Below are 19,850 nucleotides of genomic sequence, written 5' to 3' on the forward strand. Positions count from 1 at the left end.
AGCCATCTTGGAGCTGGCCAGCCAACAGAGAACTATTGGTGGTGAATGAATGCTAGAAGCCAACAGAGAGGCAGGTGATAGCTTTAAATATGTGGCACACTGAGCCTACTATAAGACAAAGCCAATATTTGTATATAGGCTTAAGTGTATACATATCCTCATATAAATAATAAATTAATAGTATCAGGATAAAACTTATTTCTAAGACATACTCATTTTATGACTCCTAATAAGATTGTGTTGGGGTTAGAGGCATAGCTCAGTTGATTACCCAATGAGAAAAAGCCCTGTGTACCAAGTTCAAGACTCAGTCTCAGATTAAAAAAAAAAAGATTACTTTTGCTCTGTCAATGAAAACTGACAATTATCATTAAGAATTTAAACATATTTAAAGCACAATAATTTGTTTTGATAATGTCTTTGCCTCACGACAATAGGTCATAATCATCTAGTGGGATTTTTTTTGTTTGTCTTGTGCCAGTCTGGAACTTGAACTCAGGCTCTGTCTCTGGTCAGTTGAGCTATAGTAACTCTAACAGCTTTTTTGGTGGTTAATTGGAGATAAGAGTCTCTCAGACTTTCCTGAATGGGCTGGCTTCGAATTGTGATCCTCAGATCTCCGCCTCCTGAGTAGTGAGGCTTACACGTGTGAACTATAGCCATCCAATGGAGAATGGGTTCTGAGTTTTGACTGAGCCTCCACTGCCTAAAAAAATCAGCCAGGTCTGGAGACTCAATTCCTTCTGCAGTCACAATGGCATATCCTTTCTCTGCCCTGCTTGAGAACTCAGAAAAGAAAAGATGGAAGTTGAGAAGGGCTAGACAAATAAATCCACCAATAAAGTAGGAACCCAGGGCTTGCTAGGGACATTGAGCTTGGCTTGTGGGACTGCTGTGCTTATGTAAACCAGAGAGGACAGTTCCTTGGGCTCAGATGAAAGCCAAGCCCATAGGCTAAATTCAGAAAGGTCTGGAAAGGAAATTGCAGGTCAGGGCATGTGAAGGACGAGTCCTCTTGGAAGCATCCAATGATATGTTCTGTAACCAGTGCTGGGTGGGAAGCCTTAGATTTTCCCCGGCTGTGACTCATTGATGACGTTTGGTTCATTTTATCTCAACATAAGTAACTGTGATAAGTACACGGCCATTGCTGACAGCAAGGGCTGAATAAAAGCATGTCAGGAGTTGAATGGAATCCTGAGAGCAGATCCTTAGTTGAGGTCATGATTGCTTTAGAAATGTGTGCTGTTTCCCTCCCTGTCACTTGAGCCAGCAATTCATGGCACAGTTCTCCCCTTGTAGTTTGCCGTCAGCTGGGCCCTGAGCCATGCAGGGCTGTTTGTCATGGCAAAACCATCAAAGCTGCACTTAAAATATTTGCATCATAAAATCCTTCATGAACGCCAAACTCTGGGTTTCAAAAGAAGTCACAAAGCAAATGGCCCAACTTGTTTGTAGAGGTGAAAGATGGGCCCCTGCTGATAACGCCATCTTCCAGCAGGTGATGCTTTAAAATCCATGTATCCTGAGGCTTCTGTGTGGAGAAGCAAACTCCATGCTGTCCTGAGCCAGGTTCAGTGTCAGATGCCTCTGCTGCCACTTTCAGAGAAGCTGTTTCTCCCACATTTAATTGATCCTGCAAGATCTTGCTAGGCAAGAAAGGTGAATAATTGTTCCACTTCACTGGGTCTAGTGTTCAACAGACCTATCAGGGGTGTGGCAAAATGAAAATAGAGCCTGATTTAATGAAAAACATCAGAACTGAGTTCCTTGGCTCATCCTAGCTACTCAGGAGGGTGAGATCTGAGGATCATGGTTCAAAGCCAGCCCAGGCAAGAAAGACTAATAGATTCATATCTCTAATTAACTATCAAAAGAATGCCAGAAGTGGAGCTATGGCTTAAGTAATAGAGTGCTAGCTTTGAGCACATAAGCTCAGGGACAGTCCTCAGGCTCTGAGTTCAAGCAGAAAAAAAGAGAAAGAGAGAAAAGGGGAAGAAAGAAAGAAAGAAAGAAAGAAAGAAAGAAAGAAAGAAAGAAAGAAAGAAAGAAAGAAAGAAAGAAAGGAAGAAAGAAAGAGGGAGGGCCAGGAGTTTGACCTAGTGTAAGAGTGTTTGCCTAGCATGCATGAAGACCCTGGTTTGCTTCCTTGGTACCACATACCTAAGAAAAGGCCAGAAGTGGTGCTGTAGTTAAGTGGTAGAGCTCTAGCCTTAAGAAAACACAAGGACAGAGCTCAGGCCCTGAGTTCAAGGCCCAGGACTGAAAAAAAAAGAAAAGAAGAAAGAGGGGGGGGGGAAGAGAGAGAGAGAGGAAGAGGAACAGGGGCAGTGAGGGCAGGAAGAAGAAAGGAACAAAGGGGAAGAGAAAAAATGAGAAGGAAGGAAGGAAAGAATGAATAATCATTTTAACCTAAATTCAGTAAGGGGAAAAGTTATGAAGGGTGATTATACTTATAATCATAAGATTCCTGGTCTGTGGAATCACTAAAGAATTAAATCCATTGCAGTAAGGTTGTTTCAATTTTTTTAGTTTGAATATCCTAGGGCTTAACCTCTGGTCCTTACTGCTGTCCTTGAGCCTATTTGTGTTCAAGGCTAGCACTCTACCATTTGAGCCACAGTGCCACTTTCAGCATTTTCTGTGATTTAAGAGTTTCATGGACTTTCCTGCCCAGCCTGGCTTTGAACAGTGATCCTCAGATTTCAGCTTCGCGAGTAGCTTGGATTACAGGTGTGAGCCACCACACCCGGCTGCTATAAAATTTAACATAAAGAAAACTAAATTTATGGAAAAGGACACACCATCTCCCCCCTCCCTATTTTTTTGGCATTGTCTAAGGGGGGATGAATGCTGAAGAGAGAAAGGATGGGGATATCTGGTGGGGAGAGTAATTGGAAACAAGAATGCATCCACTGTGGAAGTTGGTTCCTTCTTTGTGGAGGGCAAAGTCAACTTTCCCTTTCACCCATGAGCTCTGAGGTAGAATACTGGTTTCTTGTTTTGAAAAATGAGAAATGAAAGCGTATGCTCAGAATAACAACCTTTCGTCTTCCACACATTAAAAAAAAAGTCAATTTAATTCAACCAGCTTTCGTGATCTAATCATTACTCAGAACTAAAGGTGATTTTCCATTAAAGCATCTCCGTCATCCTCACTCCCTGACCTGTGAACATCTTATTAGCTGCCTTATTAAGATCATATCCTGTCTCTTAAGAAAGAAGATGATCTTCTTACCTGACATGTGAGCATTGGAGTAATCTTTGGGAGACAAGAAAAAAAAAAAGAAGAGGAAAATAACATAGAAAAAAAGAGCTGTTAAACAGATATTTCAATATATGGCATTTTATGCTATCTGGAGAAGGACTTCACTCAGAGGTAGTTAGTAGAACCTCAGCAACAGATTCTCTCCCATGATTGGCAAACAAAAGGTGGTATCTGTTTAATCAGAGGTGATTTGTGACTGAGGTGGGGCAACACTTGAGCTTTAAGAACTCATGTAGTAAAATTGGAATACACTAAAATAACAATTCAGAACTGCAGAAGTATTTTGCATGTGGTACCTATGCTGCTGTGTGTATATCGAATGTGTACTTTTAAGTGACAATGTTGGAGGAGGGTATATTGGATGTCTCAGGTAAATTCAGCAGAGATGTGGGTAGAAAAGTTACTGTGATTCCTGGTCCCCAAATCATTTCCTTCTCTGGCTCCTCATAGGGACAATCACAAAGAACACCTCTCACAGAGTAGTCAGTGTGTGTGTGTGTGTGTGTGTATATGCGTGTGGGGGGGGGGTGGAGAGAGAGCGCAAGTGCACTGGGGCTTCAACTCAGGCCCTGGATGCTATTACTGAGCTTTTGTAGTCAAGGCTAGCCCTCTACCACCTTGAGCCATAGCTGCAGTTCGGGGGTGTTTTTTGTTTGTTTGTTTGATAAAGATGACCATGAACTTTCCTTTTCAGGCTGTCTTTGAATTGCGATCCTCAGATCACAACCTCCTGAGCAGCTAGGATTACAGTCATATGCCACTATTTCCCAGCAGTAGGTAGTCTTTTGTATTCCCCACCAATTTTCAAAAAAGGTTTGGAATAAGATAATACTCCCTCCATTTAATGAAAAGAAACAACGGAGTCAAGCTTATGTCTTGATATATTTGATTTCTTTCGTTGAGAAACCTGAGAACCCCAGGGCCTTCTGTCCAGCCTGTCAGTTGTGGGATGCTCTGACGTGTCTTTGTTCTAACTGATCACAAAGAGAGAAGGTAGAAGGGAAAGTCTTACATTTCCTACACTATCAAACTAGCTCGTTGTGGTGCTTTGCATGATTATATCCAGGAGGCATTAGTGGGAAGTGGTAGAACTTTGAGGGGGTGCGCTCTCAAAGAGAGAACTGTGGGATTCCAGTCTCTTCCTGTCCCTCTCCTCATCCCCCTCCTCTGCCTCCTGGGCTCACAATGGAATAACTTGCTCTCACATGACAATAGGCTACACTTGCCAGAGGCCCAAAGCAATGCAGAGCTGTCCAACCTTAGATTTGAACCTCCAGACCCATGAGATGAAAGAAACCTCTCGATTACACTAGTGTCAGGTGTTTCATCAGAAGTCAAGCTAACAGGTGTATTACTTTTATAGCTCACGACTATATCGGGGTGGTAACATGTCAGAGTGGGTGGATTCTCTCTTCTAAGGGGCAGCTATGTTGCTTCATTTCCAACTAAGGGTAACCTCAGGGTCCCATCTGTTCCTCTTCATGGGATAGAGACTTCTCTCGGAGGGTCCTGGATAGAGCCCAGTACATAGCATCACAGTCTCAACCTGAAATATCTTTAGGTCTCTGTCTAGTTGAGTCTTAAAGTGCCTGTGATGTGTCTGAGTCCCAAAAGCACTTTGTTTAGATAAGATTGGTTGGCAGAGTATGTCTCACCCCCTACACTGACTCCTGTCTACTCCTACTTCTCTTCTCCAGTTCAGCTCAAATCACTGGTTTTAATCCACAAACCCCTAGGTAACATGGTCCCCTATTTAGTTCAGCATCATCTGTACTGTTTTACTTCTTGCTGCCAGTTGAGATCAATAATCTGTGATCATTGATACTGGCCATAGGTCAGTGAGAATATTTAACCATCTGTCCATCCTCCCTTTATACTTTTCGATACCTGCATGTACACCAGCAACAAAAACGCCACACTTCTCATTTCTGATCTTGAGTACTAGAACTTAAATTTTGTGACAGGATGAGGGCAGACATGAGATGGAAGGCCTGCTATCAGCAGAGCATGTGTGAAAAAGTTCTTGCATGCTAGCTCTTTGGGGGGGAACCACAGCACCGATTTGTGTGAATACAGTTAGGAATGTGTCATCTTGTTTCACCTTCAGACATCGTTTGCATATTAAGTAAATGTCCACCCAAAACAAAGCAGCAAAATGTTGTTTTGAGATTTGAAATAGCAGAACTAGGCTAGTATTGGAAGCAGACTAGAATTTGGGCCTTCCTCTGGGATCATGGTATGTGAAGTGGGGACTCAATGACAAATTCTGCTTTCCACGATGATGCTGAGAGACCCAAGTCAGCAATGGAAATATGGGAAGGGCTCCACACAACTCTCCTTTCACCTTTTCCTAGTGTGCTGACTCCTTTTATCAGCTTTCTTTGAGCTGCCTGTGGTTTCACTGAGAAGAAACTCTACCAGACATTCATCAGTGGCTCATGTCATAATCCTAACGACACAAGAGGCTGAGATACTGAGAATGGTAGTTATAGGCAAAGCAGGGCAGAAAAGCTCAACAAACTCCAATTCCAAAATAACTAGCTAAAAGCTGGGTTGGAGGTACAGTTCATATAGTGGAGTCAAGCCCTGAACCATGATGCCCTGAATTCAAGCCCTAGAATTGCAATCCTCACCCCCATGCCCCAAAATAAAACAGCTCTTGTCTTTCTTGCTCCATATCTCCTCATGGGGTCAAATGCATGAAATATATATATGAAGAAATAATCCGTTGTTACTAAATACCAAGAATATTAACAACTGTTTAACTCATTAAAAAAAAAACAGAACAGATTCCACAGGAAAACAATGGACACCCCAACAAGCAGGAAGAAATATGCCTTTTATTTAGAAGACTCATATGTACAGGCAAAGCTGTTTCTCATAGCACAGAGGAGGCTGTGAGAAAGAGCTCACCGTGCTTTCACTGTTGACACACTTAAGCACTGGTGCACATTATTAACAAATTGAACCATCACATAGAAATGCAAAAGACACAGGTATATACGGACACTTCACAATGTTTTCTAAAAACAACTCTACACAAAAAAATACAATGTGCCAGTAAAAAAAAATAGGCATCTCAATATTTGTGAGGTTTTTTTTTTCTTTTTGTTAATATATGGGACATTGAGCTTTTATCTCAAGCTTTTATTTTCACATCAGGATTCGCAGGCACTTCAGCAAGCCAGCCATGGTTTTACAATACAGAACATTCAGGGCAGCAGAGGAAAGTGGGAAAAGTCTCTGAGGGCCACATCACCCACACGTGCACTAAAACATTGACATGAGAGTCATCTTTTGTTACTGCTGGTTATAGGACATCAACGTGTTCTCTGTGGGATGTGCAGTGGCTTTCCCCTTATTCTGTTGGGGTTTTTTTTCTTCTATTTCTGGGTAGACTTAGTTAAATGGCGTCACCAAGCAGGGGTACTGTGTGTGGGTGGATTAGACAAATACCAGAATTCCTTTCAAATGGATCCGTTTTCAGAATCCAAAATTGACTGTGTGATTTGTCATCCCACTCTGCGCCCTTCTTGCCAACATGTCACAACAAAATTGAATTAAAATAATGACAGCACAGACTGGCGCAAAGCTCCTCTTGTGAGAATCGAGTTCTCAGCTCCCCCACCCCACCAGGACCACCAGGGACACCCAGTGTTCCTCCATCCATGCCCATCCCAGGCCCCTGGGCCCCTACCCCTAGCTGTGTTGGTTCAGTCCGTGTCAGGAACAGGACAGAACAAATGCGTTTATAAACACAGACTAGAGTCATCACTTTATTGGTAATGTATAAGGCAGTTACAAAAGGAACAACCCCCCCCACACACATACACGCCCCTAATAACCAAATGGTGCTGGAATATGGCTTGGCTTCTTTCATAGGATGATACGACTTTCCTTTGACCAGGAGCTGAGAAGGAAAAAGGGAAATTCAGATAGATTACAAAGTTCTCGAAACCACTGTGCTGTGAAGCATCAGAGAGCCCCTTCCTGATGGACGTTGTCCACTTAGGTCCACCACAGATGCCAATGTTGTCCCATAGTCAGGGTAGCTGGGGGGGCACCAGAGCCATCAGCTACACTCTCAGCTTCCAGGGAAGGAGCTGTGGCAACCAAGACAGGGCCATCTGATGCCAGGGGCTAAAAGTCCCGTCCTCTGGACATAGAGAATGCCTTGCACAGATGATTGTCGGTGGTGAGAAACTCTTCCAGGAAACAGACTCTGAGACATAGTGGCAAAGACATTAAGGCCTTTCATTCTTTGCCCATACCGCTTAAAGGCACTGATACCAATGACAGAAATATCCCATAGTACCATGGAGGATTTTGAAGAAAACACAAACAAAAAATTCCCCCAATACAAGTCGTCCAAGGAAAAACATCTTTAATTGTAACGATGGGAGCCTCCATGGAGCTTGCTGTTGCTCAGGAGTAGAAGGGCCGCCCCTTCTCAGGAGTCTGGAGTCTGTTCAGCCTGGCAACCTGCGAAGGGGAGGGGGGCACATCTTGCCGGAAGGGCCCCTTGGACGGGGCGTAGTTGGGATCCTGCACTTTCTTGTATGAGTCATAATTGCTGGATCCCTCGGGAGGAGGCAGCTTCTTCATCTGCTGCTCCTTCCGCCTCTGTTCCTGGCGAAGCAGCTCCTGCGTCTCCAGCATGACCCTGGCATTGAAGCCATGCCCACCCAGGTAGCCGTTTCTGGAGCCCTGGTAGCTGGAGTACCTGGGGTTTTCCTTGGCACTCTGGAAGCCTTCACCTGGGGGGCAACTCTGATCCCAGGAATCCTGGGAGACTGAGCTGGTATTCTTCCGGCTTTGTCTGGAAAGAAAGCCAAGCCCAAAGATTAGTATGAAGTCAGGAGAGGGGAGAAAAGGAAGGCTGGGAAGGGGTGGACTGTTCATGTTCTTGCTTCAACGAAAATGCATGAATTCTTTCTTATCATCTGCCTTATGCCAAGTGAGGGGCCTGGAATTCAAAGCTAGCTGTCCTCAGCAAGCTCTCAGGCCTAGCTAAGTGGACAAACATTGGTAATATGGTCCTTCTCTTTCTGATCCCAGGGAGATGGCGATCTATTTTGCTTCTGGGAATCATATCTCTTGCTATTTGGACTCATTTTCAAGTATAGAAGTATTTGAGATTTGGCAGTACCTACCAGTGGCAATAATTGCTGCTTGCTTTACAATGCTACAATTCAATTCTAAACAAGCAAAACAAATATTTTACACAGCTGCCATCAGAATGCCAGCAATACTAGCTAATAAGAAGTACATGTAATGGATTACAATATGAGTTCTGTTATGAAAGATTTAAGTCTAGACTCCTTTGTGATTAAAAATGCAACAGGAAGCCCCTTCGAGCTCCAGCTCGTGAAATCCATGGGCCAGCAGCTGGCACTTGTCTGGAGGGGATAAGTGGACAGCTATAGGGCAAAAACCCCATTTCTCTGCACAACTTTCCCTCTTCCAAGAAGTATCATGATCACTGCTTTCCGTTACACCCTCCCCCCAAAAGGAATAGATCTGAGTTATCCAGAAACTTCAAACTCATCACTTCTACAATAGAGCAGCATATGATTTTCAGGAAACATTATTGTTTTGAAACATCTTTAATTTACTATCCGGTCTCTAGATGCTTTTATGAATTTACAATAAGATTGTCTATGATAAAGTGAAACAATTTTGTGCCAGGAAGGAAGACATGCCCTGATTTTTTTTTCTTTTGAAAATGGAAGAGGGGGGAGAGAAACGATCAAGTAATAAAGCAAATCTATTGCTCCATTTATCAATAAGAAAATCATTTGGCGACAGCAAGCATTGCTCAGCCCTGCACACAGGAGCCCGGTGACAGGGCATCGGAGGAGCCAGAGACACTGGTGTCCCTCAGGGCTGGAGTAATTTGTATTTTGAACTTTCTGAAGTGCTGGTGATTCCGTTGGGATCAAATCTCTCCATTTCCCAGATGGCCTAAAATGCACTCAGCCATGTTTGCAAAGTGAAAATTGATTGTAATGTCCAGTTTCACTTCTGGATCTAACTATGATTAACAGAAGACTGTGTTTCTGTCTGGCTCTCTTAGTGGGAATCAGATCATTTGCAACATCAGCCCAAGACAGACTCCTCAGATTTGATGGAATAGTTTATTTGCCTAAAGCACTGATTATCTTCACTTAAAAAGCCATAAATTAATCTGCCCAGAGACATAAATGATAGAAAGTGTCAGCATGAAACCAGGGACCTGACATTAATCATGAAACTTTAATTAAAACAATGAACTTGTTGCTGATATCACAGTGGAGGAAAGGAGGGGTTTGTATGAGTTATCAATTTAAAGATAATCAGAAATAGGCTGTAGAAATTTTGCTCTTTTTTTTTTTTATCCTTGGCCTTTTGAGAACTCCAAGCCCCTTCTCCTCCACACCATGAAATCTCTGGGGTCACTTTAGGGTGGCTGTGTGCCATGAACTGAATTTTGAATTTTCCCAGGAATTTAGAGTCTTCCTATATTTAAATACATGAGAATTCACTAAGGTTTGTTAAGGATTGAAATTATGATAATGTGGGAGAATGGATTTCTTGTAGCTAAAAATTTTTCATACTAATCAGTCTAGAGAAAAGGAAGCAGTCTGCCGTAGGTTTGAAATAAGTTACAGGGGAATTGTGCGTGCGTGCACACACACACACACACACACACACACACACAAATACAGCTATACAGAAAAACACACACACACAGAAATATACATAGCTATACATAGATCTATACACAGAAATAGACAAAGATTCATATATGATAAAAACAAATATATGTATATCATTGGAATAAGAACACATATATTCTTGATGAATAAAGAGATGAGAAATGAGATAATGAGAAAGGAAGCAGACAATAAGCATCCTGCACTAAAATGCCAGACATCTAGGCACTTGGGTGTAGGAAAGAGGATCATGGTAACAGACATAGATTCAGACTCTGAGACTCTTGAATGGTAGCTGTGTGATCCTGGCAAGTTCTGCTGGTGGGGCCCACGCCACCACGTCTATGAACTGGGCATCCTAATTGAGTTTATAAAATAGTAGGAAGAAATAAATGAGATGTCTTGTGTGAAATGCCTAGAACAAGGACTGGGGGAGTGGCACTATTTAAATAATGGACAAATAGACAGTTTCCAGATTAAGTCACTTTGTCTTCAAGGGTCAGACAGGTGATTGTATGGACCAAAGAAGAAAAGTACACAACAGTGTGAACTTTCCCTCTTTTGATTGGAATGGCTAGGCTAGAGATCAATGAGCCCATACTAAGGGAGGCCACTCTGCCAATATTTCTGCAGAAATTAGGAGAACTCTATGGTCAGAGACTCGGGGTCTTCCTGCAATCCAGGGATCCTTCAGCCCCAAATACCAGCATCAAGCACCAATCTCTTTTCATTTCTTCATACTCCACACTTTCATGTGTGGAGTTCCTGCACTGAGCTTCTCGAGATTTCTGCATATGTTCCATGTATGTATCCCAGATGGGTAAAAACTACTCCAGTCACACTTGAGGCCCATTGCCACATGAAGCCTAACATCTAAGAATTAGCCACCGAGGCACAGCAGTAGAACAAAGCAAGATAAAGTAGAAAAGTAGAAATAGGATCAATGAGGGCTGATTGGAAGTACACTGGAGGAGACCTAATGTAGAGAGAAGCAACAACAGATACACAGGCTAGGCAGGGCAAGAAGAAGAAATGGAGAAACGGGAGGAAAAGCCTCTGGAGAAATAATCAAGGGCCTTAAGTCTTTCTGGAAGTATCCATCGTACCCATCCATACCTGGACTTGGTTTAAGGAGTGGATTTTGGATGCTAACAAGAAAAACTAACTTAGGAATTTAAAAAAGAAAACACCCTGGTGATTCTACCCTGCTAGTTTTTCTCTTTGACATTTCCAAATCCATCTCGAATTCTTCTCATAGATTTCCTTAATTACGATTAGAATGCACAAATGAATCTGGCTCATATCCATTCCTCTAACTCAAACCTCCTCGTCTAATGCAAGTGATACAGTCTTAACCGTTTGTCTCTCTGTATGCTCCACTTTGTAATTGAACTTTGTGTGTGTGAAATCTTTTCAGTTTCAAATATCACACCAACTCATTTAGACAGATCCCTTAACTGTCTGCATCTGAAAACAGAAGGTTAAGTGTTTTCATGAATGGCATGTGTTGGCAACTTGGATGGCAGGCTTGTGGGAGTGGCTACAAGGCCCCTGTTACCTCCAGAGGTTGTCAACAGTGGTTGTCCTGTGCACAGCTTGCTGGGCGTGGCAGTGTTCTGTCGGGAAAGGCACTAGAGCAGGGCTCTCAGCCCTGACCTGCTCACAAACATTTTTACATGGGTTAATCAGTTGTATACAGATACATATCAACTCCCCCTGCCCAAGTTCTTTAAATGCCATGTTCCTGACATCAATATGGTGTCTCAATCTTTAGAAATGTCTGTGTTACATGGTTTTCAAACAGGGCAATGAATACCTGTAATGACTGTGAGGACAAGAGGGTCTTGAAAAAGCTAGGTGTTTCTCAATAACTTTTTTTTTAATTAGATATTTCCTAGAAGAAATGCTTTGATGAAAAAACTGGCTCTTGTTTCATGTATGGAGACCCAGCATGAGAGAACATCCCTGAGCTTCAGCAGAAGGTGTCTGGAGCACAGGTGCCTGCCCCAGTAGAAAACTATGCTTGTTTGGCTGTCAGCTAAGGGGTTCTACCCTCCTGGGACTCTGTGTGCTCATACTTCCTTGTAGTAGACTAGAGGGTCACTGGATGGTCACTGTGAATGGAGTGTGCTATCACTGGTATTTGAGTATCCAGCACTCACCCTCATGCCCTGTACCTATATGTACCAAGTAGCACTTTTCTTAGTACCCTGTGAACCAAGCAAAAGAAAAGTCTTCTCACTTTTCAGGCAAGGAGTATTTTTCCCCCTGTGTCCACATGGAAATTAGCAGAACTAAGACTAGAACGGAACCCAGCTCATATCCCTACGTCCAGTATTCAGTCACTTCTGGACTCATGTAAAATTTCTGGCACCTTTTCTTAGCTAGGAGCCAGTGGCTCACTCCTATAATCTTAGCTGCTCATGAGGCTGAGCTCAGTAGATGATGGCTTGAAACTGACCTGAGCAGAAAATGCTCATAGATCCAATTAACAACAACAAAACATGTTAGAAGTGGAGTTGTGGCTCAAGTGGTAGAGTGCCAGCCTTCAGAGAAAAAGTCAAAGGACAGTGCCCAGGCCTTTAGTTTAAGCCTTATTATCAGTGCAAGCACATATGTATATTCTCTCTCTCTCTCTCTCTCTCTCTCTCTCTCTCTCTCTCTCTCTCTCTCTCTCTCTCTCTCTCTCTCTCTCTCTCTCTCTCTCTCTCTCTCACACACACACACACACACACACACGAACCAAACCCAAACCCTTTCTTCTAGTCTTGCTCCCAAGCAGAACTTCTCAGTTCTCTCAGGTGTCCCTGTGCAAGCTGAAGAGATCACCACCGTTTGGAAAGAAGCAGTTTGGGGCACAGGCTAGCCGCTGTGTACCTGGGCAGTGAGCTGTACTGGCGCTGGGCCTGCTGGAAGTTCTCTCGCTCCTCTTGCCGTTGCCGCTGCACTTGAACCTCTACAGACACTGAGTGCCGGCCACTCTGCACCATTGGCCGTGAGCTGGGCTGCAGAAGGGAAGCACAGCTGGTGAGCAGAAAGAGAATGACAGAGCGCATGCTGCAGCTGGGTCACTTTCAATTTGTTAGGTTTGGTGTCTGTAGGTGTGTGTTGCTGGGAATAGAACCTGGGGAGCTGGCAAGCACTCAACTACCGAGTTGAACCCCAGTTCAATTGAGGCACTCATTTTCAGTTTTTATAAGCTGACTTAGAAACATTTCACAAATTCTGTCATCTTTCCCTTTCTTCTCCATGTTTCCTTGAGCTTCAGGCTTTGGCACACAGCATCTGTGGCCAGAATTTCCGGCCTTCCTATAAGGTTTGGCAAACACTAACATGAGATCCTGTAACGGTGGGGTCCAAGTCATTCCATTCTCCCCTTACTACAAGTGTGACAGTTAAGATTTGAAATTTAACCAAGAGTAAATTAAACAACGCATTACTAGCCTTGGATATGGCCTCCTCTAACCTACAAAGGAAGCCAGACAAGGAACAAAAGCACTCCAATGGAATGGCTCTGAGTGTCGGCAGTGCCACTTATTAGACAGTAAGTTGGTTATTAGACAATGCACTTTCCTGAAGGCCTTCTCCCCCAGCTCCTCCGGGCCCAGTCATCTGTGGATAGCAATGTCTCCTCTGAGATGATCACAGAGTTTGGGTACTGTGCTGGGTAGTTCAAAGCTTATGGGGGGACTAGGAGAAAATGAGGGAGGAGATGACACTGTTCAAAATCCGACTTACATAACTGTAACCCCTTTGTATGTTGCCTTTACAATAAAGGTAACATTTTTAAAAGTCTATGGACGCTTTAGTTTCTCCCCAAGTGAGCTGTTTACCATATAAATCTGTCCTTTTGAAATGAAAGCAGCTGTGCTCAAAACAGACAATGAGACCTCTAATATCAAGCATCTAGTGAGGACGGCTCACCTTATCAGAGCCAGGCACTGATGTCATTCTCTTAGGCCCTTACTCACCTGTTTCCCCTTTGTGTTGTACCACATTGTACCAGAGGAATGTCTGTTGAAAGCAAGTTATTCTTTGTATGTGTGGTGGGGGGGAATGTGCTAGTACTAGAGCATGAACTTGGGCACTCTCCCTGAGCTTTACCACATGAGCCATAGCTCCACTTGTGGCTTTTTGTCAGTTAAGAAGAGAGTCTCACAAATTTCGTTTTTGGGCTGGCCTCAGATCTCAGATCTCTGTCTCCTGAGTAGCTAGGATTACAGGTCTGAGCCACTGGTACCCACTGTCATTTTATTTTAGAGTTGAAAGAGAGCAGCAGACATTGGCTTGATAATTGTCTCTCAAAATACCAGAGTTCTTAGCATTCACTGGCAAGGAGTTGGAAGGCATCACGAGCCTTGGTGTAGGACAAGTCCCTCTGTGCTGGCTTCTGTCCGAAAGAAACCTAACTGCATCCATTGCTTACTTTCTGCACCGCCTTCTTCACTAGTAAGCAATAATGAAGTAATGTCCAGGGCAAAACTTTCAAGCATATGGGCACAATCAGTAAGCATATTAAAAATATCCCGACACAAAAAAATAATGTGGGAAGAGATTAGACTTTATAATACCCCAGTCTCTTCTAACCACACTCACTGAGACAAATGTGTGCTCAGAGATACACTCCACTGTGCCAAATAACACAGCCCAGTGTCTTCAGCAAGAAGCACACTTCACCCAGCAAGTTTCTACTTATGCAAACAATGCAGCTACCAATGGTTCGGCAGCACCAACTTCTCGGAGACTCAACCAGGCTGGCTGAATAGGCCACTGCATTGTGTGTAGGTCCTAAGGGGTCTTAGGGGCTCAAGGTAGACCACTGGGCAGAAGGAAAGCAGAACAAGAAAATACTGAGCTATTTCCAGTTTGCTCTCAAAAAAAAAAAAATCCTATTTCTTTCCTTCCCAATCTGCACATGTCACGCAGTCTTGAAGGGTCTGGCATTCTGCAGCAGGATTTTGTAAGCAGCTTTTTAAACTCATGCTGTTCTCTGACATACTACATGTGGAGACAGGAAAAGAAAATTCAAGGTCTTGTGGAAATTTCAGGTGTGTTTTTAAGTTGTTTCTCCCAGTGGTTGGGAAATTTGATTCTGACAGAAAGAAGAGACCAAAAAAAAAAAAAAAAAAAAAAAAAAAACGGAATGGATTTTTCTTCCTTCAATTGTTTTTCTGATTTTTTAAATTTTCTATTTTCTCTTTCAATGACATCTTACCAGCTTCAAGTATCTATTCACTGCCTGATGAGCTGAAGGAACGAAATGACCAGCACAGGACCTGGAAGTGTAAGCTAATGAATTTGGTAAGGACAACTTTCTGCTATTGTGTTTATTACAATGAAAAGTAAACAGCAGGCCAGTGTTACTGGATTTCCCTCATTGGAGAATTCAAAAGATTGATCAATAAAGACAATCTCTTACCTTAAAGTTCTTTTTTTCTTTCTTTCTTTCTTTTTTTTTTTTGCTACTGGAGCTTATACTCAAGGCCTGGGCACTTTCCCTCAGCTCTTTTTACTAATGGTACTCTACCACTTGAGCTACTCTTCCACTTCCAGCTTTTTGCTGAATATTTGATAATTAAAGTTTCAAGGCCTTTCTCACCTAGGCTGGTTGAGAACAATCTTCAGATCCCAGCCTCCTGAGTAGCTATGATTACAGATATAAACCACTGATACCAAACTTAAAAGGTGATACATTGCAAGTTATATTAAGTAATATTGTAGACATGACTGGACTAAAGCAGCAACTCAATAAAATAATTCCAAATAATGATAATTTTGAAGAGCTCATAAACATTAATATTGTTGTCATTTTATAACTGACAATTCTGCCTTTTCAGTTTTTATGCCCTGTTGCAGAACGGAATCCAGAACCCAAGCCCAAAATCACAAAAATCAATGAAGGAACAATTTTTAACCGCATAAATAAGTAGACATTCTTAAATAGTGCAACAGCAACAGAGTTAGTCACAGGTCACAAGTCGCCAGGCTTGGTCTATAATGAAATTTGTGCAGTAAATGATCTTTTAACTTTAAAAAAAATAGCTGAGAATGTCACATGAGAGTAACAATAGAAGCTGAATGACAGACATAAAGTATGATTATTACACAGTGTGCTAGAATCTCTTCAATGACTTATGTTTAAAATCACAGCAAAAAATACTCCTGTGGCTTCTGTAAATGAGCTACAACTCTTGTCTTTATCATGGTTATAAAGAGATATTGCTGAATATTTGAGAGAGCTGTAAAATTTTGACATCACTGCATGCAAAATAAAATGTAGAAAGAGCATCCATAGTGTTTCACTGAATTAAGTCATTAATTAAGCATTTCTCTCAATTAATTAATATCATATTTTACAAAAAAAGAAATAGAAATACATGGAAGAAAATACAAAATAGTTAACAGTTAACAGACTGGTGAATAAAAATACACTGTCTTGTATTAATTAGCACTAAGTAATACTATAACTTTGACAGGTTACAATAAAGGTATGTTATTATAAGACATAATTTATTAATACCTGCATAAGGTAGTCAATAATTTAAAACATATCAAATCATTTCTTCATATATATCACAAAAATAGTATAAATGTATGTATGTAATATATATATATTTTTCTTTCCCAGTCCCAGGGCTTGAACTCCAAGGCCTGAGCACTATTCACTGAGCTTTCTCATGGCTACAATGCTACCACTTGAGCCACAGCACTATTTCTGGCTTTTTTCTATGTATGTGATACCAAGGAATCAAACCTGGGTCTTTGTGCATGCAAGGCAAGCACTCTACCACTAGGCCAAACTCCTGACCGCCATATATTTTTATAATGGTCATTTTTGTAACAGCGGATTTTCAACCTAATTCTAAATAATAAAAATTTTCAAATTTTCACACTTGTCCCAAAGCATCTATACCAGGAACCAGTGGCTCACCCCTGTAACCCTTAGCTACTCAGAAGGTTGAGATCTGGAGAGCCGAGAGTCAAAGCCAGCCTGGAGGAGAAAAAAATCTATGAGACTATCTCCAGTCAACAGACAGGAGTTCTGACTCAAGTGATAGAGCATAAGCCATGAGCAAGAGTCCCTGAATTCAAGCCTGATTAACAGCACAAAAAGGAAAAGAAGGAAGGAAGGAAGGAAGGAAGGAAGGAAGGAAGGAAGGAAGGAAGGAAGGAAGGAAGGGGCCCAGGCATTGGACTGAAGCGCCAGGACACACACACACACACACACACACACACACACACACACACACACACACACCTTTCCATAGGAAACTATAGCTTTTAATTAAAACAAAACCAACTTTTGATGGTCCTGGCTTCTCAGTCCTCCATCCAGGTTCTGAATGTTAAAAAGCTTAATTGCTAGTTAGAGTCAGAGTAATGACTGAAAAGTGTACAGAGCACTACCCTCATAACAGTCTATAAAAGGTTTGGTCTTAACACAAGGTTTGGTATTAGCCTGCATCTCTTCTCTCCTACTCGGATCTAGTTTATTTTCTCACCTGCAGCCCGAGACACATAGGAAATGAAAAGGAGAGATTAGGGCACAAGCCAAGTCCCTCAGCACCAAGTGAGCCTGAGAGCCAAGGGCGGCTCCTAACTTCCCTTCACCCCAGCCCTCTGGAGGAGGAGGTCATGGAGGCTTTGCCTGGAGGGACAGATCTGGGGCTGGAAGAAAGAGGTCTACTTTAGAGCAGCACAGAGGCTCCTCCATGGGTGAGAAGCCTTTCCTGCAACAATGGCTTTCTTCAGGTCTATTGCCATGGGAGCTGATTTCTGCCACTTTGAGCAGAGCTACACTGTAAGGCTGTCAACACAAGTGGCAGTTTTTAAGTCAAGAAATGAAACCACTCTTTAAAAGACCTTTCAAGTCTTACAAAACGCTGAAAACAAAAAGATGACCACCGTTACTGAAATTGCCCAGCACAGGGGAGAGAAGGTAGGGTGTGGAGTGTCTATACTCTGTGAGGGGCTCGGGGATGAAAGCAGATCAAACCCTGACTGAGAAGAGTAGAGAACCAGAGAAGGGAGGAAAGTGTATTTGTTTAAAGATTGCAGCAAGGAAGAAAAAAAACAGCAAGCTTGGGAACAAGGGTTTGTTCCCTGGCAGTGTCAATTTTCTTTCTGAAGGACTTAGCTACTTTAAGTCACTACCAACCTGGGATGGAACGGATTTAGCAATATAGCTATTAAAGGCTCCATTATCCCATCTATCAGTCGTCTCAGCCTGCAAGTCTCCTTGTGGACAACACTCGGGTATCTGCAAAGTTTTAACAGTATACTGTACTTACGTGTGCAGCCTGCAATTTAAGTCTGTTAAAAGCTCTGTCCTGTCCATTGCTGAGCTTTGTGATAATAACCCTAACCTCAGCCATTGTTCCATTATCTTGGGAAAGATTTGAAGCAAGTTGCTGCTTTATTTAGGTTGCACCTGGCCCTACTTGTGGAAGAACTTGCTTTTCCCTTTTCTCTTGATCAACCTGGGAGAGAATTCACTTCAATTACAAGCTAAGGAAATTTTCTGGGCCTCTGCTCATCTAAAGACCTATTGTGCCACAAATCAGCTCCCTTAGGCCCAAGCCTTATTTTGAACAAAGACCTATCCATAAGCAGGTACATTCCATACTGCTAGAATTTCTGAGGAACATTTTCAAAATAGATGCAGAGGATTACTTGGGTGAATTTTCTGAAGCCTCCCTCTGTACGTGAAATCATTGGTTTGGCTATTTTTCTACATGACACATCTGCTTGCACTTTGTATGTGGGCATTTCTAACAAGCTTGATGATTTCAGCTAATATCATCTGAGATGTACACACAGCTTGGAGATGAGTTTGAGGTTCCTTAAAGTAAAATGATTACAAACCATTCCAGTGAGTGAGATCATGTTCTCATTGTCTTCAAATACAGTGACCTCACAAGTTCAGAATACATACAAGAAGAGAGAAAGAGAGGGGAGGGGCATGAGTGCAAGATTCCAAGATGGTCAACGCTCATTTTGTAAAAGATCAGTAATAAAAAGCAAGAGACCGAGTTCCAGTGTGGACAGCTGCACAGGGAACAATGAGAATTGGTCTAAAAATCAATATGCTACCTAGAATTATAGTTAGGGAAGCTCATTTACATGAGCAGAATGGAGGGTCCACAGCAAAATCTCAATTGTTTGAAAAGAAAAAGAAAAAGTCAACTTCTGACCTACAATTTAGTAAATTATTGCATTCCTTAAGGTAATCAGCTTGTCGTGCAAATTATTCCCTTACCAGTCCAGACATGAGACAATACTGTAAGCCAAATGGTCGGTGGAAAGTTGTAGTGGTATCTTGATACACAGTGATTTGGCCTACAACCTTCAGTAGTTCAGTTTCCAAATGTACACAATTTTCTCAAACATTTTCCCTAGAGTGACTATTCATATTAAGTAGATAAAATAGAAATATATGTCTATATATTCACTAATCTCATTCAAAAATATCTCATTAAAAACCCTCAGAAATAGATTTCAAATCATTTTCATGAAAAATATCTAGAACAAAAAGTAGTAAATGGTCATTTGGCCTCAACCATAGAGTTCTTATATGAGAGTAAATTGTCTTCAGTCAGGAATAACTTCATGAAGGCCACGTGCAATCATAATAATTAGGAGACTAAAATGGGAGCATTGTGAGTTAGAGACCAGCCTGGACTACATAGTGAGATCCTGTCTCAACAACAAAAAGAAGGAAGGAAGGGAGGGAGGGAGGAGGCAGAAGGAGGGAAGGAAAAAGAGAAGGAAGAATGGAGGTAAGAAAGGAATTTCAGTTCCCAAAGACAAGCTTTTCTAACATTGACATATTTTAAATACATTTTTTTTTTTTGCCAGTCCTGGGCTTGAGCTCAGGGCCTGAGCAC

General features: G+C 42.1%; 1 protein-coding gene across 8 annotated transcripts in view; it reads right to left on the bottom strand.

Moving 5' to 3' along the window:
* Positions 1 to 6,087: 6,087 nt before the first annotated feature.
* Pard3 (par-3 family cell polarity regulator) overlaps positions 6,088 to 19,850 on the bottom strand; it is a 575,898-nt gene continuing 562,135 nt past the window's right edge. For all 8 annotated transcript variants that reach the window (XM_090319128.1, XM_090319127.1, XM_090319126.1 and 5 more), the window contains 2 exons: positions 12,841 to 12,968; positions 6,088 to 8,087 (listed from right to left, as the gene is read on the bottom strand). In XM_090319128.1, coding sequence (XP_090175254.1) covers positions 7,694 to 8,087; positions 12,841 to 12,968 — 522 coding nt within the window. In that variant the 3' untranslated portion in view covers positions 6,088 to 7,693. The remainder of the gene's footprint in view (positions 8,088 to 12,840; positions 12,969 to 19,850) is intronic.

Source organism: Megascapheus bottae, chromosome 26, assembly GCF_031878675.1.
Source record: "Megascapheus bottae isolate mThoBot1 chromosome 26, mThoBot2.hap1, whole genome shotgun sequence".
Classification (NCBI taxonomy): Eukaryota; Metazoa; Chordata; class Mammalia; order Rodentia; family Geomyidae; genus Megascapheus; species Megascapheus bottae.